At 38.2% G+C, this 27,795-nt stretch overlaps 1 protein-coding gene across 3 annotated transcripts; it reads left to right on the plus strand.

Annotated features, from left to right (window-relative positions):
- The first annotated feature begins 576 nt into the window (after positions 1-576).
- Positions 577-27,307, plus strand: chd2 (chromodomain helicase DNA binding protein 2). Of its 3 annotated transcripts, XM_042412359.1 has the most exons (42): positions 577-664; positions 2,054-2,113; positions 2,262-2,330; positions 5,223-5,277; positions 6,785-8,783; positions 12,217-12,454; positions 13,109-13,195; positions 13,403-13,464; positions 15,048-15,179; positions 15,509-15,688; positions 15,896-16,035; positions 16,146-16,371; positions 16,467-16,567; positions 16,659-16,700; positions 16,834-17,012; positions 17,138-17,262; positions 17,376-17,592; positions 17,696-17,785; positions 17,877-18,067; positions 18,176-18,364; positions 18,539-18,701; positions 18,875-19,027; positions 19,896-19,967; positions 20,320-20,469; positions 20,563-20,711; positions 20,808-20,904; positions 20,987-21,079; positions 21,219-21,389; positions 21,560-21,729; positions 21,823-21,864; positions 22,000-22,139; positions 22,221-22,359; positions 22,480-22,630; positions 22,905-23,027; positions 23,132-23,251; positions 23,756-23,896; positions 24,041-24,157; positions 24,295-24,473; positions 24,564-24,663; positions 24,757-24,949; positions 25,041-25,287; positions 25,374-27,307. In XM_042412359.1, exons 5-42 carry the CDS (start codon positions 8,722-8,724, stop codon positions 25,657-25,659), a joined length of 5,457 nt encoding a protein of 1,818 aa, XP_042268293.1. In that variant the 5' UTR covers positions 577-664; positions 2,054-2,113; positions 2,262-2,330; positions 5,223-5,277; positions 6,785-8,721; the 3' UTR covers positions 25,660-27,307. The 3 variants fall into 3 exon arrangements, with proteins under 3 accessions (XP_042268293.1, XP_042268294.1, XP_042268295.1); XM_042412360.1 differs by lacking the exon at positions 15,048-15,179; XM_042412361.1 differs by lacking the exon at positions 25,374-27,307 and having other exon boundaries at positions 25,106-25,241.
- The last annotated feature ends 488 nt before the right edge of the window (positions 27,308-27,795 follow it).

Genomic DNA, 27,795 nt, shown 5'->3' on the forward strand with positions numbered 1-27,795 from the left:
CAAATATTCATAAATATAGTCCATATGGGCTGTTGATAATAGGGAAGCACAAAAGTAGACACAGTGGTGCCCAGAGAAATTGTATTTTTCAGGCCTATCTGTATATATTTACAGTAATAATGCACCACTATGACACACAGATACCTTTGTCTTTAAAAAAAAAAATCTTCCAAAATGCTAAAGTTACTTCTGTATGAGTGGGTCGCAATAACCGTTAAATAACGTTCACGTTTAGCTTGATTTGACTGGTTTACTGCTAAATTGCTATGTGTAGCCGTTCTTTTATAACAATAGGCTTTATATAATTCGTTTTGTTATTCAGTAATAGGTAGACAAAAAAGGTTTAAAATGTGTTGCTGTGGGTTTTGGACGAGTTTAAGCGGGTTTCAGATTCAGTGGGCTGCTATTGCTAGCTTGACGAGGTTGGAGAGGAAGTGGAGTTTGGCTTACGTTGAGAGCAAAGTGGGCAGAGCCGCTGAAGAATATCAGCTCAGGGAGAGGCAGAGAGGAGGACACGCACAAACAGAGGAGCAAGGCGTCGAGGACGGAGAGGAGAAAGAGCGGGACGATGCGGCCGAAAGACCCACCAAATCGACGAAAATCGCCACAAAATACGCCACTGACCTCGGCAGATGACGGGGGATAGTCACGGCCTTGGAAATGGGTAAGAACTTACGAGTAATCATACATTAATAGCTGTAAAATACGAACCAGTGGTGGAGGGCAATATGGTGGAAAGAACGACAGTTAGACGCAGTGTTGTAAAAATGGCCATGGTGTGTTGTCAGCGAACAATAAAGAAAACGGTCTAGAGAGTATAAATTGCTCATAATATTGTATTAGAAGGTGGAATTTGCATGTTTGCTAAACCATGTTTCGAGTTAACTTCGTTCATATTTGGACAAGCACATTTGTGCTCGACCTGTTTGGAGTTATTTCAACCTACGCATTTAAAATTTGCTTTGTCCTTGAAAGGGCAAATGCCCTTGTCTGAATTTGTTTGACAAAAACAACAAAAATAAGCAAATGTTTCGTTTTTTAAATGCTGTATCGAGACCGAGTGACATCAACATAACAAGCTTCAGTGTAATTTTGTTAATTTTTTACTATATTCGTTTTTTGAGGGGTTTCCTCGAATTGTAAATTGAAAAAAATATTTAAAAGTTCGACAATTTCACACACTATCCTACCACAGAGTGTGTCAATGTAGTCTCTGACAAGATTTAAGTAAGCGTTAGATGTTTAATACTTATTATTCAATAATTGATTAAATAAATTGTGAGAAGTTATAAAAATGCTCAAAAATATGTTTATTGCCCACAATTCTTCCATTATAGACATTACACATAAGCTACACTTGATTTGTTTGTCAAAAAAGGCTCTATATGTTAAAAAAGCTTAGGTATACTTCGAAATACAAAATAGGGTGTTGGCTTTTAACCCTTTCAGGTACTGAATGGAGAAGTAATTTAAATATTTACATTAATTTTGCTTTTCCATGTAACATTAAACCTGCAAGACATGTAAAGGAGATTTTTCTGCAAGAAAGCATCAACACAAGTATGTGAATTTGAAGAAACACAAAATACTGTATTAAAATTATGTAAAGAAATAAAATCATCTTAAAATATCACAGTCTCCTGGACGAGGTGTGGATTTATCCATATGTGAAGACAAATACTACCTATAATAAAACAAGATGATATACAATCTTTTCTAAACTATATTTGTATCTTAAACTATATATTGTTAAATCCAAAGGATTAGTACCACACTGCACAAAACAAAATGTCCTCTCTAAGCTATTCTCAGTAGGATCTTACTGTTAAGGACTTTTTTTTTTTTTTTTTATGAACCACCAATAGAAGCAAATACGTAGCATTTTCCCGACAAAATATGCACCCATTTCTTTATGATTTTCTTAATATGTTAATTAGATTTGAAACACTTAAAAAAATAACATTTAAAAGATCTTTAAAATAAACAGCCTATGTATGTTTGGTTTTGTTAACGTTGACCACAAGTCTTAATAATCACATTTTGTATTCTATAGGGATTCCCCTTGATGTTTCTCGTCAAAGAAGAAAGGAGATCACCTGACGCAAGCAAAATGGTATGTTATTTTTAACCAGTCCAGGCTGCAGTTTCAGTGTTGTTCGCAGTCTTAGTAGCGTCTTTGTCTTTACTGCCACATACACGTAGCCAGTAGGGTGTGCTGTCGTCACATTTCCTGTCTGAGCTTTGATTTTCCTATTTTAAAGGGTTGCCATTTAGCCACCATGGAGTCGTGAATTGATGGATGTGGCTGATGCGCACTGCAATGTGGATTTGTAAGTATAATTTCTTAGATAGATTAACTATCTGTGGAAGATTCCTTGCATGTAATCTGTGCATTGAACTCTTCAAATCTGTCAAGTCTAATTAAGTTTTTGCTGAGCACACAAACTGAATAAACAGAACAGGTAACAGTGCATTTTTCCGCTTTTACTCAAACGTCATTATTAGGAGACATGCATAATCTAATTTCCCATGTAGTTTTCCGTTCATTACAAAAGTTTGTTTTTGACTAAAATCCCTGACAGACCTGCCTGAAATTAAGAAACTGTTCTGCCCCCTAGTGATGTAGTGACAATGTAAACATCCATTACAAATAATGGCAAAAGGATCAGTAACGGAAAGTCGGAATGACATGTCATGATCCCTTTGAGTAATTTTTCCTTGACTTAAAAAAATATATAGTCAGGTGTAAATTAAATTAATATGAATTTTAGATTAGATAAACCTTTAAGTGGTTTTGAAATTTCAGTAAAATAAACTTTTAACAACCTAGGATACTGCTGAAATGTGATTTAAAATCACAAGATGCAACCAATAGTTGTCTTCGGTGCCTGACTTCGTGCATTGGCATCTTTTCTTGTATATGAAAGTGATGACAGGATTAATTATTCATTTTTAACCTTAACACAACTAAACAATTCATAATGGATCCCTTCACACAATTGTAGTATACATTAAGTCGTTTACCAAAAGAAAGATTCAGACCCGTCCTCTGTTTGTGATGGACATCTGACTAGCTAGCTAACCTGTAACATACGATCTTTACGATTATTCTTGTAAGTCGTAACCTTGTCCCGTGTAAGAAAATCAATCACATTACACTCAAATCAGTTTTAATGCAATGAACAAGACAATAAATTAATTTAGTAGGTGTGCGATCCCAAAGGATGTGTCAGATCGTGTTTAATTTCCATTTGCTGTAAAGAGACTGGCTTTGCGAAGTAGTTGTAGTACAGCATCGTCCATCGCTCTTAATACACCCCCGCCTGAAGTTGGTGTGTCATGTGGGGTAATTGGTTGCATTTTGTAAACAAGTACTTTGGACCGCTTTATCATTTTACTACTTAGGCTTTGGTGTTATATCTCAACTGTAGAGTTGTATTCAAAATAAAGAGTTGAACTAAAGCTCCTAATACATCTTAGTTGGCACAGATAATGTTAAAAACATAGACCTAGAGTCGCACTATGTACATTTTGTACGCATGATGCTGCATCTGTCAGTAGTTTGAAAACCTTTGCAAACAATCCAAATTTGATTACTTTTGACTTTGCTCCTCTTAGACTTAGGGTTTGAAAAATTTTAGATCTTGTCTAAGTAGTGGTATTTTGCAAGATTAATTGGTAAAGCACTATAGGCTAATTTGGCCATACAGCATTCTAGAAATGCAAATTTAATCATGATCTGTAGAGGGCATCATGACAGCAGTCTTGTTCATTATTTCTTCATGCCACTGCTTTTGATCTGTAACACATGAAAAAAGTTCTCAGAGGCCAGGGTTAGAGGCCAGAGGTCAGCCAATGAAAGTCAAGAGTATGATCACTGCCTGCCTTTATTGGCAGCTGTCATATTATTTGTTGGCAAAAGAATGTTGTTGGAATAAATATTAGAAAAGTCTTTGTTAAATTCAGACATGCACCAATATGGGATGTCTGGAACAATAACGGTAAACAACATACCTACTCTTTGTGATCAATATGTATACCTAATAATGTAACCATTTTGCATCTTCAAAACATTTACACTACTTCACAGTTCACGTGTAATGAATAAGAGAGAATCAAAATTTGTATTTTAAATGGAGCAATGCATATCTTCCATAGACACTACTTAACCAAGTCAGTCTAAACACAGAAAAGCTTACTTTTTGGCTGCCCTCTTCAAATGTATTTTGTACCTGTAGAAGCAGACTCCATATAATAAAGAGCCTACAGTTAGAAATCCCCCCAAAAAGAACATAAAGGCAGAACCATATATTTAGCAATATAAAATGTTTAATTTGGTTATATGACAACTCTGAGATGTATTAGTTTACCAAGAGCAAAGAAATGCTCCACACACCCCAGTTTCAACCCTACACATGGTGACGTGTGTTTTGGTTACATCTGCACATTAGTGGGTGGGGGAAAAAAACAGAACAGCATCTGTACTAGTGTGTTAGTTCCAAAACCCCTCACATGGCTTGAGATTATAATCAGGTGCAGTTATTGTTGTAATAAGACGTGTAATCAGTTGCAATAATTTGTCAAATCCCATCAGTGAAACAATAATAAGAATAAATAATAGTAACAGGAACATTCTTGTTTGTTGTGTTTGGCCTTACATACATAGTAAACCCAGTTGATTTAACTTGTAGAACAGTTAGCTGACAATACGTCCTGTTAGTAACAGTGATTGGGAATATTGAAGTAATGATGTCAAATATGAGAAGTAGCGTGTTAATCACATTTTAGGGTTCTATTACTAATGGAGAAATTTGGTTCCCAATAGACAAAAAAAAAAAAAACTTGAAAAACTTTTACTGGTATCAAAATATTTAATGAAACAGACATGAAAGCTAGACTTAGGCTTAACATATTTGTTTCAATCAGTTTGAGCGTAGGCTGTGTGTAGAATGTGTATAAAATGTAATCTGTTGATCATTAGTTATTACTGTGCAGGTCAGAGAAAATTGTGTTAACACATTCATCAAATTCAAATGGTTGTTTGCTGGTAGTTTTTGTCAATCATTTTAGTCTGCTGCAATTTACATTTAAAATCAGAAGACCGAAAGAGTCAAACAAGTTAAAAGGGTCAAACAAATTGAGTGGTTGACTTGTTTTCAATTTCTGTGTGTGTCTGATATACTGTATGATATCATTCATTGCTCTCCTTATCTCTTCCACAGCACAGACATGGACTGGTGTGAAGATCTTCATATTTTGAAAAAAGAAGACAGCTCTGTAAGTTTTTTTTCATGTTTGACCAGATTATTTAAACAAAATGTGATGAACTGAAGATTTTATTTTGAGAGATTGTTCCCTTTAATCCATTCAGTTTTTTAGAGGTTGAGTACTCCTCACCTCTATTTTAAGCAGACCGCCCACATTTACATTGATGCCATTCACTTTGAGTTCTTAAGGCTAGCAAAAGACAGATGTTAGCAGGTAGAGTGCATAAACAAAGGCACTGTTTAAAGGGCAGCTGGTAAATGTAACTAGATGGTAGTGCATGCGCAAGAATGTTCATCATTTGCATACATTCATTATCGATAAATTAAGATGTATTTACAGTGGTTTTTTGTGGACATTGGCAGTATTGCCTCATACAGCCACATTTCTTCAAGAAGTTGCTATATTCTCCATTTTTGCTAAATTCTCCGATATGTTTTTGGCCTTAAAGTTGAAAACATGATAAAACATGACCAATACCATGGCACATTTTATTTTATTTCACTGTGGTATGTCAACACTTCAAAGAGCTATGAGGGACTTTTTTTTCTGATTTTGAACAGTGGATGTATGAAAATTAGCAATGTTTGAACGGTTGCTTTCATAGTTATTGGATGCTATTGTGTTTTCCATCTGTTGTTCTGTCATGCCTTGGCTTTGGTGACTGGTAATGTTTTTGTCAAACCAGGAAATTTATCTTAATTTACACTTCAGCAGTGTGTGCTCATATTTCAGTGTTATGTTGTTTTGATCATAATTAGTTTAAACATCATGGTTTTTGCGTAATCAAGTTTTACGCATAACACATGGAGTGACTTAGGCTAACTTCTTACTCGTCATACCCCTGGTGGTCAGTCGTTGAGCTTTTGTTGTGAGTTGTTGGAGCATTTACTCAACTCAGACTTCATTCTGCTGATAACTTCGAATCGACCAAACAACATAGCAATTGAGTGGCCTACAAACATTTGACAGAACTTACATTGCTAGTATAGCTTGTTGCATCTCCCACTGTATAACCTAATGCTAACAATTCCCATGTGGGAGCTTTTATCAAATCTATTTCATGTGATTCATTAAAAGTTGTATTGTATGTCTTATTGGTATTTTCAATAGTCAAAGTCAAAGTTTGGCTGTATGACAGTATTTCATCAGCTTTGATCCTAAAAAGAACAAGTTATGAAGCTTGATTATAATCTTGTCCCAATCTGTAGTATGTGTTCCACATATCAAGTTGATATGCTGGATTCTAGCTACAATTTATGGGAATAGCGGCTTTGTTAGCGTTTTTAATACTTTTTTTAAACAATAGTGTATTCTTACAAATGCTCGTATTTCAGAATGACACATGCACTTGCGCAGTGCTAGCTAACGCAACTGAAAGCTAGCCACGTATGTTACTTATCTGTATTAATTGTAGTCTAGTTTAGCATGCCTTCTTTAAGTGCTGGACAGTGAATCATTACTCATTTCAGTTGCACTGTGGGCTTACAACTTTTCCTTCTTTTTTTATCCTATCAAGACCCCATTCAACTGGATATTGCTGAAGTGGAGACAGCGTTGTTTAACGTGAAGATGGCAAGTGATTTGGCAGTTAGCCAAATTTTGACAAGATGAAACCTTTTTTCTGACTGGATTTTTCACACTTGGATTTTTATTTTTATTTTTTTACGACAACATGGACACTGGAACACCGTTGCTGGCTGTATAGTGGACTCGTTGAAAAATTACACTGTTGTTTTTGGGAAACACAAAATCAGCCTTTGTACATTTGATATTCAAATGTTGTTTTTAAATAAAGTGTATGTCCTCGTATTTTTTTCCTGACTTTGTTTCATTAGCTGATTTAACCTGGAAATTACAAATGGATACTTGGCGCAATGTTTTGTTAACGTTGAAGTCTTGCAGTTCAGCAGTTGGTTTTAATATCAGTTAATCTATACAACAAATCAGTTTCGTTTGCACTGACTTTGTCCCACTAATCATCAAGGTTTGCCAATATAATTTATAAGCTAGCGGAAGTGCTTAAGCTCCGAACTGGGTTGACGAGTTTGCTAAAGTAATGCTGTCATATTCCAATTTCCTATAAATGAAATTAGCACCTCGATTGATAAGATAAAAGGGTTAATGGTCGATTAATCTACGCCTTTTGTGCTTCTATTAGTCCCATTAAATCCTAACTTCATCAATTAAAAACAGTTGAAGAAAACACTTGTTTGGGAAGACAGCATTATAAATAGTTAAAAGGGGATTTGGTCTGAACAGAAATGGTTTCCAAGGGCTCTCTAAAATGGCTCCTGGTTGTCCTCCTTCCTGTCTGAGCAGGAAGTGATGCAATTGGTGCAAAAAATTATATTCTTTCACAGCCTCTCAGTATTCTTTCTACCTAAATGAAGTAGGAAGAAAGGTGTCACTTTTCAAGGCTTGTGTTATATGGGCTGAAAGTATATGTGAGTTTATATAAAAGCGAAATTTAAACATAATAAAAGGGGAGGGACTTAAACATCACCTGAGTGTGGGGTAAATGGAAATAACGTCAATCAAAGGCAAAGCTTTCAGAGCTAGGAAGGAGCTCTAGATGGCGGCTGAGCCTTAGGAAGGGTGCCATGGGCTTTCGTCAGACCGTTTTTCTTGCCTGTTTTTCGGCTGAGACCGCTTCTTTTTGATCATAAGTTATGGCTCTGGTCATACGATCGGTGTTTTAACGGGAATTTAGGCGTTTTGTGTGGTTTTTGGACTGTTTATTCGAGCCGTTGGAGCCGTCTGTGCTGAGGGAGTGCTTGTCGTTGTTTTCCATACTGGGCTCTGGCAGCCATGGCGCGCCTCCATTTTTAGTGTGCTGCTGCTGCTCGCCTCTGTCGCTCTGAGTCTATGACAGTAGATGAAGACCGTGAAGGCCTACAACGTTTTTCAAACAAGACTCCTCTTTTTCTAATTTATTACTAAGTTATTATTTTTAGTTTGTCATTTTTTACTCGAGTCGGATAATTATTTAAACTCTGTGATACAGCGAACGTGAATCTAATAGTCCGTTTATAGGCTACCACCTTTCTCCACATTGAATTGGTATGTTTACATTGTGTAGTGCCTAAATTACTGATTTTCTCACGCTTAAATCTTATTTTTCCAAACCTTCATCTGATGACGCAGTTACAATTAATTGCATGCGGCTTGATCCGTGGACTATATTGAAAGACATACGTTGGATATTTACCTTATTGTAACAGCACCTGTCATTGTTCATTGCTATATTTAAATAAGCGATAAATAATGATCCTCAAATCTTTCGATTTATTGACTTTTACTTTTCTCGTGTCGCACCGCCTTGGATTGAACTGCCACCTGAGCAAAGGCAATCTTGTGGGACTTGTATGATAGTTCATGCTTCCTCCAACTTTTTGACAGTAAATACCTGGACAAAAGATCATCCTATCACAAAAAGATTTTCAGGATACTACGATGATGAAGACTAAAAGCAAAAAACAAGAGGATGAAGGTTCGACTCAAAGCAATGCATCAAGGTATGATCCATATACTTCTTTTTACCCTTTTCATATCTGGTTTGATTGTTTACCTTGTCAAGCATGGTTGATCACCTGTGTATACATTGGCGACGTGGTTTTGATGAAGTGCACCAGTGTCATGAATGACCTTGCTATTGTTTAATAGCCACACCCTGATTTTTCCTACCATTTCTTACACTCAATACCGAGGTTTCAGGCCTGTGTTAAGAGATCATTGCCCACAAGATGTATGTGCTAGACCCAAGGAAAACTTATTTGTCCTGTATTATGTTGCAGATGATTTGTCACAAACGTCTCCTATCGCTATAATGTAATGTGACCTTGTCTTACTAGTTGGTACTGCAATGCACCATTTTTATCAACGTTGTTGTTTGGTTTTTATTTATTTCAGAAACAATGTATTGCTTTGGTGTTACATATGGTCAGAAACATATCCAGTCTTTTGGATGAGTTATATGTAACATACTCTGTAGTATTTTTTTTTAGTTGTTAAACCTGAAATATATTTGCCATGTAGCTACAGTTTTTATTTTCTACCTGAAGGCCTACTTTTTTAATCTGAATCTGTACTTTAAAGTTTTGAACAAGTTATACAGTTTTATGAAATTCAAGTTTTCTCATGCTTAGTTATTTCTGCTCATTAAAAGCCCTAATTCCTAATAATGTTAATGAATTGTTAATGATTTTGTCTTACTTTAGATAAATGGAAAAACCTAAAACAACTACACTCTGCATTTGTTATGAAGTTATGTCAGTGTCTACATGACAATGTTACATAATTTTAACCCACAGCTTTATATATTTTATTTCAGGAGAGGGTTATTTTTACTTTTGGTTTTATGGGCCTTATGTGAATGGACAGTTTCAATTTAAACATTTGTCTACTTACTTTCACTTTGCAGGCAATATATTTTATCCATTGATGGCCTCAATCACATATGTTTATGTATATGTCTTTTTAAAGTATCATTTAAGTTAGAAAGGCATCTTTTGCCTTTGTTAATATTTAGCCATGTGAAGATGAATGTGTAAATTGAAGTGTCTGTTTTTAACATTTCTGATGCCTGTAAATACTTTTGCTAAACAATGTTATTTTCTTTTTAAATCTGGGTATTTTCTATTATTGTATTATTTGTCAGGTAGATTATACTTAAAGGCCTGTGGCCAAGAGTCACTTTTAATATGGTGACATTTGTTTTTACAGTATTGTCTGCTTATTCTTAAGATGGTGAATATTTGCACGTGTGTGTATTTATCATCGTCAGGTATCTTAATCTTACATCAAAAGCAGTGGAAACCTCATTCTACTTTGATCAATAAAGATGTTTTGAAAAACTAATATCATATCATTTGCATGTTGTCAGGAATGCAGAAACCACACAAGAGGCCAGCATTTATTTAATAAAATTCACTATATCAATACCAGCTTCAATTCTTAGATCTGCTGCCATTTTGTCCCAACAAATTAAGCTGCCTGAACCCAATAGACTGTTGTGTTTTTAGCTAAAGACACAGAGAAGTTTGGATGCTAAAAACAGGTCATAACCCTCAAAGCATATTACTGACTGTACACTGCAGCAGGTTACATCACACTTGTAGTTTTTTTGTGTGTGTGATCTTGTGGCAGCCATTTTAGTATTTGAGCTGTGAGTGAAATATTCCCCTCTTCTTGTCAGCAGGCCAACTTTGTCACTCTGACCTATGAGCATTGTGGGCATGCAGAGCAGCAAGCGAGCAACAGAAAATCTGTCGACTTTGCGTAACATAATGTCTAACTGAAGCACTGTGTGCATGTTCTCCTTAGTCTCAAAATGGCCCTTGCTTTGCCTGCCCAGCTTTGCTCACTTATCTGTATTTAAAACTCTGCTACATGGAGGAGGAACAGGAAGCGTTTAGACAGTGGAAAGCCTGAACACTGCACTGCCATAGGCTACATTTCCACCTAGCAACACATCAGCCAATAGGAATTGGAGATTATATCCGTGTCCCGCCCATTTATGACCTCACTTAAAGCGGAAGGAGCCATGCACTTCCGAGTTTGGTCAGTGAAGCTGCACAAGGGACATGCTGTGAAATCTATTAACAGAGTTGTGTCATTATTGTGTCATCAGTTACAATGTAATTATTTAATTTAAGTCCCCTTTCAATATGATTTACATAGTTGAATAAATGGCAGACTATAGAAATGCTTCTTATTAACACATTGAACATGACAAATGTAAATCCTCTCTAACTTTAAAAAAGAGTGTTCTTCTTAAAAAACAGCCACTAGAGAAATGAAGGCTATTTGCAAATCTTAATCTTTGAAAGGCACAAACACACTTTCATTTGATTTTTAGCCATGTGAGGCCTTGTTTGCAGAGATTTATTCTGAATGGGTACAGTGCCCCCATGTGTCCAAGGTACAAGCTACTGCAGGCATGCCAAGCAAGATATTTTATCCATTGATGGCTCTTATTACATAAATTCACTGTCATCTTAAAGAAAGTTTGTATACAAAACGGATACATTGGATACAGAAGTTACTGTATCAGGATATACTCTTTGAGATGAACAATTTTCTTTTCAAGGGGTTTTGAAACATTTGAAGGTCGTTGTTTGCAGTGACACGGAGTCATATGATATTTGTCTTGAATAAATTACATGTAATGCCAGTGGTTACTTACAAGGAGGTCGGTACATCAAAAGGGGAACCAAGAAGCCACAGGATGATTTACAAAGGATAAAAAGCACTTCTGTCTCACAAAGTTATGTTTATTTTTTTGACATTTCTTCAATATTTAGCCTTTTAGAAATTCTGATTTTCAACTCTTCATTCCTCTATAAATCCTCCAAATGAAAATATCTGAGAAGAAATCACAATTTTGTTAATAAAAAAACAATAAACATTGCTTCATTTTAAGGGATCACAAGCTAAAAAGGTTTAGGAATCAGTGGTCTGATCACTGGATGCATTATTTCATATATTAACCTTTAGATTACACCTTTAAACTATGAAAAGTGGGAGTAATGACACTATTTAAATCTTTTTATTTTTCATAGAATAAATTATGTTTATTGTAGTATTTTACTATTATATTACTGCTATACATAAGTTAATGTATGTAACCACTCCAAGAGGTGATACCTTAACTATTGCAGCTATTGCAGCTCTAAGAGTGGGTGTGTGAACGATCAGGCGTTTCAAAATGACTGTAAGAGGATTTGTGTGCCTCTAGAAAGAATGAGATTATTATAAGACTTCCTCATGCCATCAAGCTCTTCCTGTTCCCTAGTGACAGTTACAATTTTTAGACATTTTTAAGTTGCCGCCTTTATGGCCTGAACTCACATCTCACAATGTTGTTGCTGAGTGTACAGAAATATAGAAGCAATAGCTCAGCAAATGCACTGCAACATGGAAAGAATGAACATGTTCTTGTTCCTGTAGCAATTCAGCGTCAGAAGAATCCAACCGCTCTGCGTCGGAGTCGGGGAGTCAGTCAGAGAGCGAGCATGGCAGTGAGAGGAGGAGGAGATCCCACAACTCCGAGTCAAACAGCTCCTCAGAGTCAGAGAGTCACTCAGAGTCAGAGAGCGAGTCTGCAGAGTCCAAATCACAGCAAACGACAGCAGAGGTCAAAGACAAGCCAGTTAGAAAGAAGGAACGTCTGGCAGATGTGAAGAAGGTAAAGGCCACTGAACTTTAGAGAGGCACCGAGGTTTTCTGTGCTGATGTACTATTTCTGAAGCAGATTTAAGGTTCCTGTCCTCTAATGATGATGATTGAGTTAACTTTGTGTAATCAGACTAAACCTTATTATGAAGGCTTAACTTGCAGGGTGTTAATAGTTGCTTCCTTAGTTATGCAAGGTTTACTTAAGCCATCCTGTCTTTTTTTAATGTGTTAGACTGTGTCCCAATTCCTTACTACACACTAAGTCTAAGCAGGCTTTATGTATGTAGCGTTTTCACAAAGTTAAGTATATCAAAACAGAAGTTATGCATAATAAGATGCTTGATTTTTGTTTTTTATGTACACAATTGTCCTGCAATGCAATGCAGAAAGGAAAAGGTGCTTCTCAACTGCAAAAAAAGAAAATAATGATGGTGAGACAGCTACAGAATAATTTAGGAAAACAAAAAGTATTAAATCTTTATAAAAACATTTGTGAAATGTATTTGGCTTTAAAAAGTTACAGTTTGAAGTCAGTTGGCGCACATATTGTATCAGTTACTTTTAGTACAACACTGTAAAGTATGTTGTTAGTATGTAGTATTAAATTTGTATAGTGATGCAGAAAGTCAGTAGTTATCTGACAGCAGCTGTCGTTTGATTACAGATGTGGGAAGAACATCCAGATGTGTATGGGGTCAGGAGGTCAAATCGCAGCAGACAGGAGCCGGCTCGATTAAACATAGGAGCTGGGGTAAGCAGATAATTAATGACAGTTTAAATTAGATGGCTCAAACAAGAATAGTAAAACAATGTAGACACATACAGTATACTGCAGTGGTTTGAAAGACAAGGCACTGCTGCCATCTAGTGGATATTATGTAGAAGTGTCATTATCACCTTTCACTCAGGGAAGAAGCTCCTCCTGAAAGGTGTATCTGCTGTGCAACTATATTTACAGGGTAGCAGTGACTCTGAGAGTGAAAGTCCTAAGAGGAAAACATCACGATCTAAAAAGAAGGAGTAAGTATCAAAGTGAACATTTTTGTAATTTGTATTATTATTATTATTATTTTATTGCTGTTATGTCACTTATTATTTATTCGAGAGTACAGCACCATATTCTTTTAAATCTTTTTGAATGATGCCATGTTGAGACACTGAACTCATACAATAGATAATAGAAAGGATGTGACCCATACGATACTTTCTCACAGTTCATGTCTGTTTGTGTCATTGGGCCTCATTCACAAACAGTGTGTACACACAAATCTGTGCTTAAATGGTGTGTACAAACATTTTAAATGGAAATCCGGGACTCATCAATATGTTCTTACCTGAATTTATTCTTAGTCTGCGAACAAATTTAAACTGCCTTAGACCATGTGTATGCACAAATCATTAACGTCCCACAGTCTTGAAAAACGATATAGTCAATATTTATCCAATGTAAACAATATATAAGAACCACAGTTTAAGAAATAATTGGACCTAAAGATATAACATTTAAAATTGTGAAATTGTTGTTAATACACAATTTATTTACTAATTATAAAATGAATAAGTAAGACCTTGTAATCTATAAATCATCATCATAAATGGAATTAAATTATTAATATATTAAAATTGTCCTGTTCCCACTTTTAGATGACAATGGCTTATATATCAGTATTTCCATATTGGAATGTGAGACCGATTAATTTCTCCATCAGATTTGGCTGTGATATATGTGGCTGGTTAACCAGCAGCCTGTTCAGTGTCCTCACAGCCTGACAGGGAGGGGCGGTATACTTTCACTACATCAAGGCCTGTTGTGGACAGAGACAAAACACGACCTGGTACAGCAGTAGAAATTTATTTAGATCAACTCCACAGATCTACACATTTACCAACTTTTTACCAACAGACCTACTGTGTGATAGTGGTGCAACAGGTATGCAGGCAGATTCACAATCAGGCTCCAAACAGTTGTGCTAATGACATGTTTATCAGCCAAGTCTGCCTTTTCTGGCTTCTACTTCTGAAACTATTGTTTGCATTTCACTACATTTTAACCATCACAGCCCTCTTTGCAATGAGTGACAGCTCTCGCCACTGCTGCACCGCTCCAACAGAGCTTTCCTTATATAGAGAAATGGTGTGGTAGTATGCTAATTACCTATAGCGAGCACGCACCTGTCAATTTAGAATGATTGAACATAAGCACGATGGGAAGAATATAATTGGCCCGTGGGTGCGTCATGAATCTGATGGTAATTTTGTGTGTGCACTTATTTTATGCACAAAGTAAGAACATTTCTACGTACATATTGGTGAATGAGGCCCATTGTGTTGCCAGTCTGTGTTCATATTGTGATTCTTATCATTTATACTTAATTTTAAATGGGTATCTGTTTGCTCCAAATGGGCTCAGTTAGTTTCAGCCAGCCAGGTGATGTTATGCATTTACATCAAATTTGATCAGTCAGATCAGCGGCTTATCCATGATCAAATTGGGTTGTGTTCAACACCCTATGGCCAGTATGTCATGAAAATTGAAAAAAAAAAAAGGTAAAATAGTGGTGATGGGCCTTGAGGGTGAACTTGTGGCATTTCTTTGTTGTAAGAAATATCTGGAAAGATGATGACTCAAATGATGATGAAGAGGAGGAGGAGGAGGAGGAGGAGGAGGATTCCGACAGTGCAGACAGTGAGCAGGAAGAGAAAAAAGTTAGATCCAGACGACTTCCTGCTAGAAGGTAAGAGTGTAGCGAGGCCTGGCCATCAGACAGCTACCCACTGGTCATCTCAAGTTCATTCCATATTGTGTGATCAGTGCATATTTATCATTTACTTTGGTTTATTTATATATCTGAATGTTGCAGCCAGATGTTCTTAAGTCTAAAAATTCAGTCAAATAATAAAACATGATACAAATATTTTTCAAATTGTTAAAAAAAAAAAAAAACTGTCTACACTGGCCGTCAGCTGCAGTCAGGCGATTTAGGTTTGTGAAGATGAAGCAGGAGTTTGGATCATTATCTCTAAGCGGTCTGCCTGTTTCTCGGCTTAACTTAATGTTTTACAGACCTCAGACCAAATCATCAACAGGCAAAAAACAACTGTCTCAAAAAGGAAGGAAGTCCAGGAAACAGGACTCATCTGCCGAGGACGATGATGACGATGACAACGACGATGAGGACGACGAGGATGAGGAAGACACTCCAAAGAGACAGACTCGAAGAAGGGGAGCAACAAAAGTCAAAAGGTGCATTTCTGAACCCAAAGTGTTTTCATTTTTTTTCTTCATGGAGATTTTGATCCATTTTTGGCACATTTACTTCACGGTTATTACTGAGACAGTGTTGTGTAATTACTCAAATAGTATTTTAAAATGTTTCATGTACATATCTCATATTGATTGATCACATGGATCCACTTGACCTCTATCTGTTGTCTTTCTGTTGTGTCGCAGTTATAAAGAAGACCAACATGACTTTGAAACAGACTCTGATGACCTGATTGAAATGACGGGTGACGCGGGCGAGGAGCAGCAGGACGACGACAGTGAGACCATAGAGAAAGTGATGGACGCCAGGACAGGCAAAAAAGGAGGTGATGCATTTTAATTTGTCCCTCGCCATTGAGAATAATCTACCTTTTACCACAGTTAGTAATGAAATGTACAAGGTCTAAAATGTGATTTTATTTATTTGCTGTTCAAGCCACGGGGGCTTCCACGACTGTCTATTCTATGGAGGAAAATGGGGACCCGTGTGAAGGCTTCGACCCCGAGAACGAGGAGGGGGAGGCTCAGTATCTGATCAAGTGGAAGGGCTGGTCTTACATCCACATCACATGGGAGAGCATGGACTCTCTGACACAGCAAAAGGTCAAGGGACTCAAGAAACTGGACAATTTCAAAAAGAAGAATGACGAGCTCAATTCATGGTGAAAATCTTTACTTTTAGATTCAGGTTTTATTTACAACTGCACTTTTTTTTTTTTTAAAGAATTTTCAAAGTTTATCATATCCGTGTTTGTAGGTTGAGGAGGGCGTCCCCTGAGGATGTTGAATTTCATAACTGCCAACAGGAGCTCACTGTTGACTTGAACAAGCAGTTCCAGATTGTGGAGCGTATCATCGGTAAGAGCTTTTCTAGTAACGCTGCAGATTTTAGCCTAATATGTGTAACGGCTTATTTAATATATCCTGAAATTAATTCCATCATCAACAGCAACAAAAACAGGAAAGACACCAGGATCCTCTGACTTCCCCTGTAAGTCCCGTTTCTAAATTTTTAAATTACTGCAACATCCTGTTTTGGGTTTTTTTTTGTTTTTTTAATGGTCGTCTGTTCTTGTGCATTTTTCACAAATGTCTACAAATTTGTCTGTTTTTAAAACTTGCAGCTCATAGTCACAAGACACCATCCTCCAATGAGCCTGAGTATCTATGCAAGTGGATGGGCTTACCTTATTCAGAATGCAGCTGGGAAGATGGGGCGCTGGTTAGAAAGAAGTTTCAGCACTGCATAGACAGCTTCACAAACCGGAACTCCAGCAAAACCGTCCCCTCTAAAGACTGCAAGGTGAGAGTCAAACCAGAATGAACTCACACGCTCAAATCTCCAGTTTATTATCTTAAATTGAAATGAAACGAAACTCGATTTGTTGTTTATAATTAAAGAAATTTGTTTTCGTACTGTGATGTCAGGTGTTAAAGCAAAGGCCAAGATTTGTTCCGCTGAAGAAACAACCATCATATATTGGAGATGAGACCCTACAGCTGAGAGATTATCAGCTGGCTGGGTTGAACTGGTTGGCTCACTCGTGGTGCAGGTACTGTGCAATTAAATATATTACTTTGCGTGGTTTAAGTCACTTCATTTAAAAAGAACTTGTTAAAAAAAAAAGAAGAGCTGTGTAAGAAATGTGTCCTCTTCCTTCCTCAGGTGCAATAGTGTTATCCTCGCTGATGAAATGGGACTGGGAAAGACCATCCAGACCATCTCCTTCCTGTCTTACCTGTTCCATCAGCATCAACTCTATGGACCCTTCTTACTGGTGGTGCCTCTGTCCACACTCACTTCCTGGCAGAGGGAGTTTGACACCTGGGCGCCAAATATGAATGTAGTGGTCTACCTCGGTGACGTCATGAGCAGGAAAACAGTAGGTTTTATTAATCTGCAGGGTTTTTTTTGTATATTGATGACCTGAGGGTATCTCCAGAGTTGGTTAGATAAACTTGTATCATTGCTTCTGTTTTGAATAGATCCGTGACTACGAGTGGGTGAACCATCAAACGAAAAGAATCCGTTTTAATGCACTATTAACCACTTATGAAATTCTACTTAAAGACAAGGTAGGTGCAGTGGTCTGTGTATTTTTACCACACAGTATTTGTGTGCATGAAGAGAATCAATCACTTACTGTGTCTTAATATTTTACTCTAGGGGGTGCTTGGGAACATCAACTGGGCATTCCTGGGTGTTGATGAGGCTCACAGGTTGAAGAATGACGACTCCCTGCTGTATAAAACATTAATGGAGTTCAGGTCTAACCACAGACTCCTCATTACTGGCACTCCACTGCAGAACTCCCTCAAAGAGCTCTGGTCACTGCTGCACTTCCTCATGCCTGACAAGTGCGTACTAGTTTAGACTATTAGAGAAAAAAAAAGCAGTGGAAAAGTTATCAGTTTGAATTCCAGGGAAGGATGAGTGACGTTTGTTATCTCTGTTGTGCTCACCAGGTTTGTTTCCTGGGAGGATTTTGAAGATGAGCATGGGAAAGGGAGGGAGAACGGTTATCAGAGTCTTCACAAAGTCCTTGAGCCGTTCCTTCTCCGACGTGTCAAGAAAGATGTGGAAAAATCCCTGCCTGCCAAGGTGGAGCAGATCCTCCGTGTAGACATGTCCGCACAGCAGAAACAATTTTACAAGTATGACTTTATTTCTGTCTTTTGTTACCTTTTTATTGTACCTGCCTTAATTTCTGTCCTTTGTAACCTTTTTATTGTATCTGTCTTTCACAATTACAGCTTGTATGACTATTAAATATACAGTAGCTGCATTTTTCCTCTCCATTAACTTAATTTGTTCCTGAATATTTCCAGGTGGATTTTAACAAGGAATTACAAAGCTCTTTCCAAAGGCTCCCGGGGCAGCTCCGCTGGCTTCCTGAACATTGTTATGGAGCTTAAAAAGTGCTGCAATCATAGTTTCCTCATTAAACAGCCTGAGGATGGAGAGACTGAAACACCACAGGATTACCTGCAGGTATGTTTCCCTATGAACCCTCTTTAGCTCTGAGCATCACCTCAGGATAATCTTTTCTACAATAGAAACTAGTTGACTTAACATAGAAGAAAACACGACAGTCCCAACAGTGGGCTCAGTGCTACTTAATTTTTCCTGAATCTCAGTCTTCACATTGTAATTTTGTATGTCAGAGTCTCGTGCGGGGCAGCGGGAAGCTGGTGCTGATGGACAAGCTGCTGACCAGGCTCAGAGAAAGAGGCAACAGAGTCCTGATCTTCTCCCAGATGGTCAGGATGTTGGACATTCTGGCTGAATACCTCTCCAAGAGACGCTATCCATTCCAGGTCAGATTTGCACAATTTTGAGTTGAATTCAGATTTCACTCAGGACTCGCATGTAAAACATTACACTGTCAGCGCGACATTTAGTTCAACTGTGTTTGGATTGTAGTCAATCTGAGCAATTCCACAGTTTGCATCAGCATCTAAAAACCAAAGTTCCACCTGATACAAGTTTGTAGTTGTTTCAGAGTAAACATCTCCATGAGATGTACACAATTTCCTGCTTAACAAGTTACTTTACTATAGATCAAAAGGACAAAGGTCTGGTGCACTTCTGCAAAAAGGAAGTATTTGATGGAATTTTAAAACTGAGAAATTGCTTTTTGTATTATAATTTGCTGAAAGATATTCATTGTTGACCATATAATCACCATAAAAATTCACAGTTAATACTAATTATGCTTCCCTAGGGCTCCACTATCGATTTTTCTAAAAAGTTGAACCAGCTGCATCACCATTATCTCCAGAAATTGACTCTAGACTGACAGTTTATGAGGACATACTGAAGTTTTTGACTGCTGTATTTATTGGTGTTTATACTGAAGGGGATTTTGGAGTTGTTGGGGGGGTGTTTTGACTCAGATGAGGATCAGATGTCAGTGTTGTTGAACACATACTCCGCCAGGCTGAGAGTTCATGTGGTTATTTATATCAACAAGCTATTTTCTGCTGAAGACCAGCATGACTCCTGCAAGTCACTCAACTCGGGTTTTTTTTTTTGCTGACTTAGACTTTGAAGATTGTTGTGATCAATCTGAGCATGCAGACGCCGCACAATGGCTTGTAAAGCTGGATGATGATTAGTATAGCAGACAGCAGGCCAGGAAATCTTCAGAGGTTAAATATCTCTCTTTGCCTCTGTCCTCTTTAGCGGTTGGACGGTTCCATAAAGGGAGAAATCCGAAAGCAAGCACTTGACCACTTTAATGCAGAAGGCTCAGAGGTATGTATACCAAAGGCTTTACACCACTAACTGATTGTCACAGAGATTTTAAGTCTGAAATTTTGATTTGGCACTAAATATCTGTTCAAACCGCAGAAAATAAAATATTTCAGTGAAAAAATTAAATGTCAAATGCACGTCTTTGATTGTTAGGATATCACAGTCTGTGCAAAATTTCATTAGAATGATACTTCTTTTTTAACATTCACACATGATGTTTTTTGGACATATTTATTTGAGAGCAGTAGCAGGTGAAGCATATATGATTCGTGTAACTGCTGTGACTCAGTTTATTATCTCCATTTTTTTTCTTAGCATGAGATCTGTATTGATGGTTTCATCTGTTTTCTAGGACTTCTGCTTTCTGTTGTCCACAAGAGCTGGAGGTTTAGGGATAAACTTGGCCTCAGCAGATACTGTAGTCATCTTTGACTCTGACTGGAACCCTCAAAATGATCTGCAGGCACAAGCCAGAGCTCACAGGATCGGCCAAAAGAAACAGGTAAACTATGATGACTTTAACTATAAATTTGCAGGATAATTTGTAAGATTGGTAAATAAATAAGAAAAACATATCCATGCTTTCCCCTCATAGGTGAATATATATCGACTGGTCACCAAAGGAACAGTGGAGGAAGACATCATTGAGAGGGCAAAGAAGAAGATGGTTTTGGACCATCTTGTCATTCAGAGAATGGACACCACCGGTCGAACTGTGTTAGACAGCAACTCAGGAAACACAAAGTAAGAAATTTAGTTACTGGATTTTGCTGATTGTTCCTTTAGATACTGAATCTGTATTTGTATCTGTATGTTCAACATTGCTGCATTGTCTTACAGTTCAAACCCGTTTAACAAAGAAGAACTGACAGCTATCCTCAAGTTTGGTGCAGAAGAGCTCTTTAAAGAGGCAGAAGGAGAGGAGTCTGAACCACAGGTATTACAATGACTCCATTATCTTCTGTGCATTGAGAACTTTTATGTTACATGTTTAAACCAGAATGTCTTTGTTTCTGTAGGAGATGGACATCGATGAGATCCTGAGGTTGGCTGAAACAAGAGAAAGTGACCAGGGCTCAAGTGCCACAGATGAACTTCTATCTCAGTTTAAGGTACCTTCAAGTTTTTATTGTTTTTTATTGTTTCATTACAGTACAGTATCTAAAGATCTACTTTCAGCCCATGTCAAGCATCCAGCTTTCTTTCAACTTCTCAGTCTTTCCTTTGTTTCTCCTTTGCATATTGCTGCAGGTGGCTAATTTCTCTACCATGGAAGAAAGCACTCCAGATTTTGAGGAGAAGCCCATACGGGACTGGGATGATATCATCCCCGAGGAGCAGCGACGCAAAATTGAGGAGGAGGAGAAGCAGCGGGAAATGGACATCTTCATGCTGCCCAGAAGCAGGAGCTCAAACAAGCGGGTAAGAAGAGCATTCCAGACTTATTTGGCCAAAAGAAATCCTGTTTTCCATTTGCCAGTGCTGATTGCTTTTGGATTATATGTTACAATGGACTTTTGCATTCAAGCAATCTCTCAGCTTTTGAATCAGGCCTATTAGATTTCTAAAAGTGCGACTCCTGTGTCTTTCAGGCTCAGGCCAACGACAGTGACAGTGATGTGGGCTCCAAGCTGAAGCACCGCTCATCAGGCTCTGAGAGCGAGACTGACGACAGTGACGATGACAAGAAGCCAAAGAAGAGAGGCAGACCTCGAGCCCGCAAAAACAACGTGGAGGGTTTCACTGATGCAGAGATCCGCAGGTAAATTATTTCAAATTTTTTTGTCTGCTTTGATTTGTTGGAGTCCTTTCAGGAGCACAATTAAAAATGTATTCATAATCATATTATTAACAGGTTCATTAAGGCATACAAGAAATTTGGATCTCCACTTGAAAGGTAAGCGCACTGTTAAATCATATCAATAAATAAATGGATCATTTGATTGCTAAACAAGGAGCAGTTAAGTTGTTTCAGCTTCTTTTCTATCACTTCTGAGAAACCACGCAATAAAGTGCTCTTTTCTGTTGGCAGGTTAGAAGCCATTGCCCGAGACTCTGAGCTGGTGGACAAGTCAATAGCAGACCTGAAGAGACTTGGTGAACTGATACACACTAGCTGTGTAGCTGCAGTGCAGGAGCACGAGGAACACCTAAAAGAGAACCCAGTTGAAGGTAGGTCGGTTGTAGCTGTGTAGGGATCTTGAAATATGCAGCGTTTTCTAAAACTGAAAATGACACATGTTATTATTTCAGCCAAAGGTCCTGGGAAACGGCGAGGAATTAACATCAAGATCTCAGGAGTGCAAGTCAACGCCAAGTCCATCATACAGCACGAGGAAGAGTTTGAGCCTCTGCACAAAGTCGTGCCCTCCAACCCTGCAGAGAGGGATAAGTAAGCTACCACTGCAAATTGAAGAAGGAGCACAGGCCTTTGTGTTATGTTTAAGAGAAGATGTTCAGCAGAGTGCTTCCGTGCTGCAGATTAAATTTGACGTTGATCTGTTTCCCACAGGTTTAAGCTGACATGCAGGGTCAAGGTAGCCCACTTTGATGTTGACTGGGATCTGCAGGATGACATTCAGCTTTTACTTGGCATCTATGAACACGGCTTCAGCAACTGGGATCTGATCAAGACGGATCCTGACCTTAAGCTGGCTGAAAAGGCAAATATCTTTCTACCTTTAGCACTGAGTGGTCATAGTTTTTCCATGACGAGGAATAAAAAAAAATATAAACACAAGCGCACACTCATCTTGAATTCTTACTGTTATTGTAAGCATTTAGACTACACCTGGCTTGTCGGGGTAATATAAAAGCTTTGAAAAAGACATTTACAAGTCAAAATACAGTTAGATTCTTCACCATAATCGGCACCTCTTAAAAATGGTGTACTGGAATATGAATGAAGCAGTCTAACATTTACGTACCTCTGCACAGATTCTGCCAGACGATCCAAGCAAGAAGCCTCAAGCTAAGCAGTTGCAGGCGAGAGCTGAGTATCTTCTCAAGCTGCTGAAAAAAGAACAAGACAGCACAGACTTGTCCAAAACAGGAGAGGAGGTATGCAGATATTAATCACTGAGTAACTCATCCACACTGTTCTGATCTCCACCAAGAGATCCACCACCCACACACCAAGTTCATCCAAGTTTCTTTCTCTAAAGGTCAAAGTGAGAAAGAGAAAGCCTCGGGTGAAAAAGGACAAGATTCTCAAGGATGATCAGGGCAATGACATCTCCTCCCCCCGCCTGTCGGACAACCCCTCTGAGGAGGGCGAGGTCAAGGTTAGCCAACAGAAACACTGAAACATGCCACATATACTGTAGGTATAGGCTCAATTATGCTTCTCTACTGAGGTTGTCTTGCGCCTACATGTACATGTGATGGTTCTGTAGGTACAGTATATGCAGAGTCCCATTGTAGCTGATGTGGTCCTCCTAAAAATATGACCGCAGTGTCATGAGTGTTTGTTGTCATGGAGGATAACAAAGAGGATATCAAACAAAGGAAAAGAAATTTGCTATCGTCTATTGTTACCAAGAACTTTTTTCTTAGTAACAATTGACTCTTTATATTTTGTAATCTATCAAAGCCATTGCTGCATTGTATAACAAAGTAAAATGTCAAAATATAGACACAGTTACTTCAGGTAAATCAGATGTCGGCAACTACAGAGTAACCACTACAACACCTCGACGCAGAAGTATAATTCAGCCATAGAAGAAGCAAGAAGCCACAGTCTTTGTGTTCTTGTGTTTGACCTGCTGTTGTGTCTCGTGTTTGAGCAGGATGATGGAACAGAGAAGTCCCCTGCCAAAAAGAGACAAAAGAAAAAGGATAACAAAGAGAACAAAGAAAAACAGGGAACTCCGAAAAAAGAGAAGGAAGGGGACAAAGAAAAGAAGGGTACCAAGCCCAGAAAAGAAAAGGTATTTCAATAAAGTGTTTGTTACCTTAACGTGTGTGCTTTGCTCAAACTGTTTCAAATTCATTTCTTTTTTCACTGCACTTCTATTATTTGGTATACTGCACATCATTGTGATGTCTTGTGTTTCTTTTTTTTTTTCTTTCAGCCTAAAGGAGCCAAAGGGAAGAAGACTCAAGGCCCAGTTCACATTACAGCTGGGTCCGAACCTGTTCCCATCGAAGGAAAGGAGGATGATGAACTAGACCAGGAGACATTCAGTATTGTGAGTTTCTTGTTCAATAATGTTTTCCTAGGGTCTGGTGTGAATGTGAGGACCATGCAGTCCAACAAGCAGTGCTTATAATAATTAATATATAATATAATATAATATAATAATATACATTTTGTGCATGTGTCTAGTGTAAGGAGCGCATGAGGCCAGTAAAAAAGGCCCTGAAGCAGCTGGATAAACCAGACGAAGGCCTGTCTGACCAGGAGCAGCTCCAGCACACACGCACATGCCTACTGAAGATTGGAGACCGGATCACAGAGTGCCTTAAAGCCTACAGCGACCCCGAACATGTCAAAACATGGCGACGGTAAGATGATTATACATGACCTTTGTTGAAGTAATAATGAAGCTAAGCTGTTAAACTCTGCTAATGATTATTTTGTGCCTTTTTTGGCAGAAACCTCTGGATTTTTGTGTCTAAGTTTACAGAGTTTGGTGCGAGGAAGCTTCACAAGCTTTACAAAATGGCACAGAAGAAACGATCACATGAGGAAGAGGCAAGTTGCTCGTGTCTCAAATTTAACACTCAAGTGTTAGAGCGCGAATGTTATGTCTCTACCAACACTGAAATTGATCTGTGACATTTGCAGAAGGAGCATAAGAAGAAGGAGGACCCTGCAGGGAGAGGAAAACCTTTCAGACCAGAGCCCTCTGGTTCCAGTCGAGACTCCACAGGGACTCAGCCATCCTCTAAATCTGCATCTCACTCGACTCAGTCGGGACCCCACGGACACCACAGAGAACCCTACAACGTGGCTAACAAACGGCACTTTGGCAATGATGGTACGTGTGGACACCATAAATAAAATCATACATGATATAGACATAGAAATTATACATCATTTAATATCATCTTGTATATATTTGATTACAGATAGGGGAGACTGGCAGAGGGATCGTAAATACAGTTACCCTGGTAACAGCAACATGTCATGGCAGGGAGACAGGCATCATCAGTACGACCAGCATCGCTACAAGGATCACTACGGTGATCGACGTCCACACGGAGACTCCTATCGCAGCTCAGGCAGTTACCGCAACAACAGCTCCCCTCGAAAAAGGCCATACGATCAGTACAGCAATGACCGGGACCACAGGGGTCACCGACCCTATTACGACAGGTGAGTCGATCAAACCCGCTCATATGTTTTGGTGTAGTTGTTTTTAAAATGTGAGCTTTTAAAAACTTTTGTGAGTGATATTTCAGGCATCCAGACCCCAAAAGAAGACGTCCTGATGAATTCCGTCCCAACTACCACCAGGGAAGAGAAGGCCCTCTTCAGGACTTCAGGAGGATGCCAGAGCACAGGCCAGCAGGCCCACCAGGGCCAGAGCACTACAGCAGGCCCTTCCATCCCGACAAACCTTCTCCTCTGTTGGACCCTCGTTCCCCACCGGCTCAGAAGTCTCCCCAGGACTCCCGCTCACCACTGGAGCGGCCTGCAGAGCCGAACGCCGCCGCAGACCCAAACTGGAACAACAGGAAAACATAAAGTCTGCCAGGGCTGGCTAAGAAACTGATCTGGGTGTTTTGTCCAGGGTCAAAGCCACATGCTGCTGATGGACAAGTCTGGACTCGCCAATCATAAGCTCACAGTTGGAAAGGGAATCAACATGTACCCTCTTTTCCAGCAAAACCAAACTATTTTGCTCCTTTTTTTTCCCCCCACAGTGACTGACTGTGAATGATTTGTGCCCTGAAGGAAGAAGTTTGTTTCCTCCTGTCATCTTTATGATGAAAAAAACTAAAACGAGCATCTTTATTTAAATGAATTGACTCGATCAGTCAATCATGATAAGACTAAGTGGAATGCTTATGGATTCTTAGTCCCATGGACTATTATCTAAGGAAGATTTAGGATACATGAACTGATGATGACTGATCTCAATCCTAAAAGTGCCTGAAGGTTTTGGCCTTTCTTGAATGGTAAATGTATGGGATTATTCCCAAAGGAACCATGACATGGACATTATGTTTTGTGTTTAGCTTTAAGTCATGCAAATGATGTCATTAGAAGATTTCAATACAAAAGAATGTGTAATGTGTTATCATCTGCACCTTCAAAATGTTCATCTTGAACATGTAGCTGAACCGAATCATGGAGCATCACCATGTGGGTTAAAATGGTGGCACAATGGGACGGCCCAAGCCTAAATTTGAATGATTTATCAAGCCAGTAAGTTCCCTCTTCATACGTAACAGAAGTTTAAAAAGGTTTTAACAAATTCATATTTCTCATGTGTACAGATAATCATTATTTCTGTAATTGTGTAGCTATAAAAATCATTGCAAATCCTCTTGCTTTGTTCACTATAACCACTTTCCTATTAGTAGACCCAATGAAATGGAAGCTTTGTAAAGCAGTATTTATTGCAACATGTGCAAAGGCTCATAACACTATGACTTAGAACAATCCTTTATTTTTGCCTTTCAGTATTATGTTGGTTAAAAACGGTACTTCAGTGTAGATTAATTCACCCATTTTCCACCTATAACTACTCAATTATCTCTGAATACTACATGATTAAAACATTTCTTTCCTAATGTATGGTTTGGCAATATTTTTCATATTGACAGACAGTCGTGCTGTTGCTGGTAGGTTCTTAAAAAGGTTGTCTGGAAATTGCTGAAGACATTGCATTATGTTTATTACCTTTTGTCACTCTTCCTGTGCCAAATCTGGCCCTGCTCTGGCCCTCATTTGTTTGTTATGCCTCTCCATTTGTGCCTTATTTATGTGTGTATTATCATACTGTATATTGGTTCATGGACAGTACTGGGGCAAGCAGGATGTAGTATTAAACAGTCACATTTTAAGGAAATTGCTCTGAATGACTGAAGGGTGAAGGGACCATGTATCTTGGTAATCGTTGTGCGGTTCTGTGTTTTCCGACAGAGTTAATGATTTGAGGGAAAATATAAATATAAAGAAATCTTGTGTGTTTTGTCCAGGGCACTTAGCCAAACCTGTTACAGTGAACAGCCAGCACCTCTTTCTTCCACATCAAGCAAGCTACAGTTCCTGTATCATATGTTCTTTAAGAAAGTCTAAATAATTTATATTTGTGACAAAACCACTCTTCATGAGAAATGTGCTGTACATATGTTTGGACATATGTAATAAACTTTGTTACACAATGGACGTGTGTTCGTTTCCTTACGGATGACTTGATTAAAATACTTTTAATTGATTATTAATTGCATCACCATATAAACTCTGAAGTATCATTGTTTCAAAAGCCTTAAAATAGATTTTCTGGGCTTGTATGTATAAAGCTGCTACCTGATGGTCAGTTGATAGATGACATCATCTGGGTGACACTTTACTTAAAGTCCCCCTATTTATCTTTATAAGCAATATATAAACAGTAATAAATGGTTTATAACACTATAATGTAGCTCTAAGCAGATATAAGGACATTTTAAGTGTTTATTAATGTACAGTATTTGTCATCACTTATAACTTCTCTTGTGAAGACTTGTTATATTATTACAACTGTGTTTTACTATATTGTCATTCATTATCAGTTTATATACCAGTATCCACTTATGGGTGCTCACAGGAGTTCCAGTTGTTGACAAATATACTAATAAACACTTACCTGCTTAAAACTATATTATAGTGTGT

Source organism: Thunnus maccoyii, chromosome 5 (genome assembly GCF_910596095.1).
Source record: "Thunnus maccoyii chromosome 5, fThuMac1.1, whole genome shotgun sequence".
NCBI classification, from domain to species: Eukaryota; Metazoa; Chordata; class Actinopteri; order Scombriformes; family Scombridae; genus Thunnus; species Thunnus maccoyii.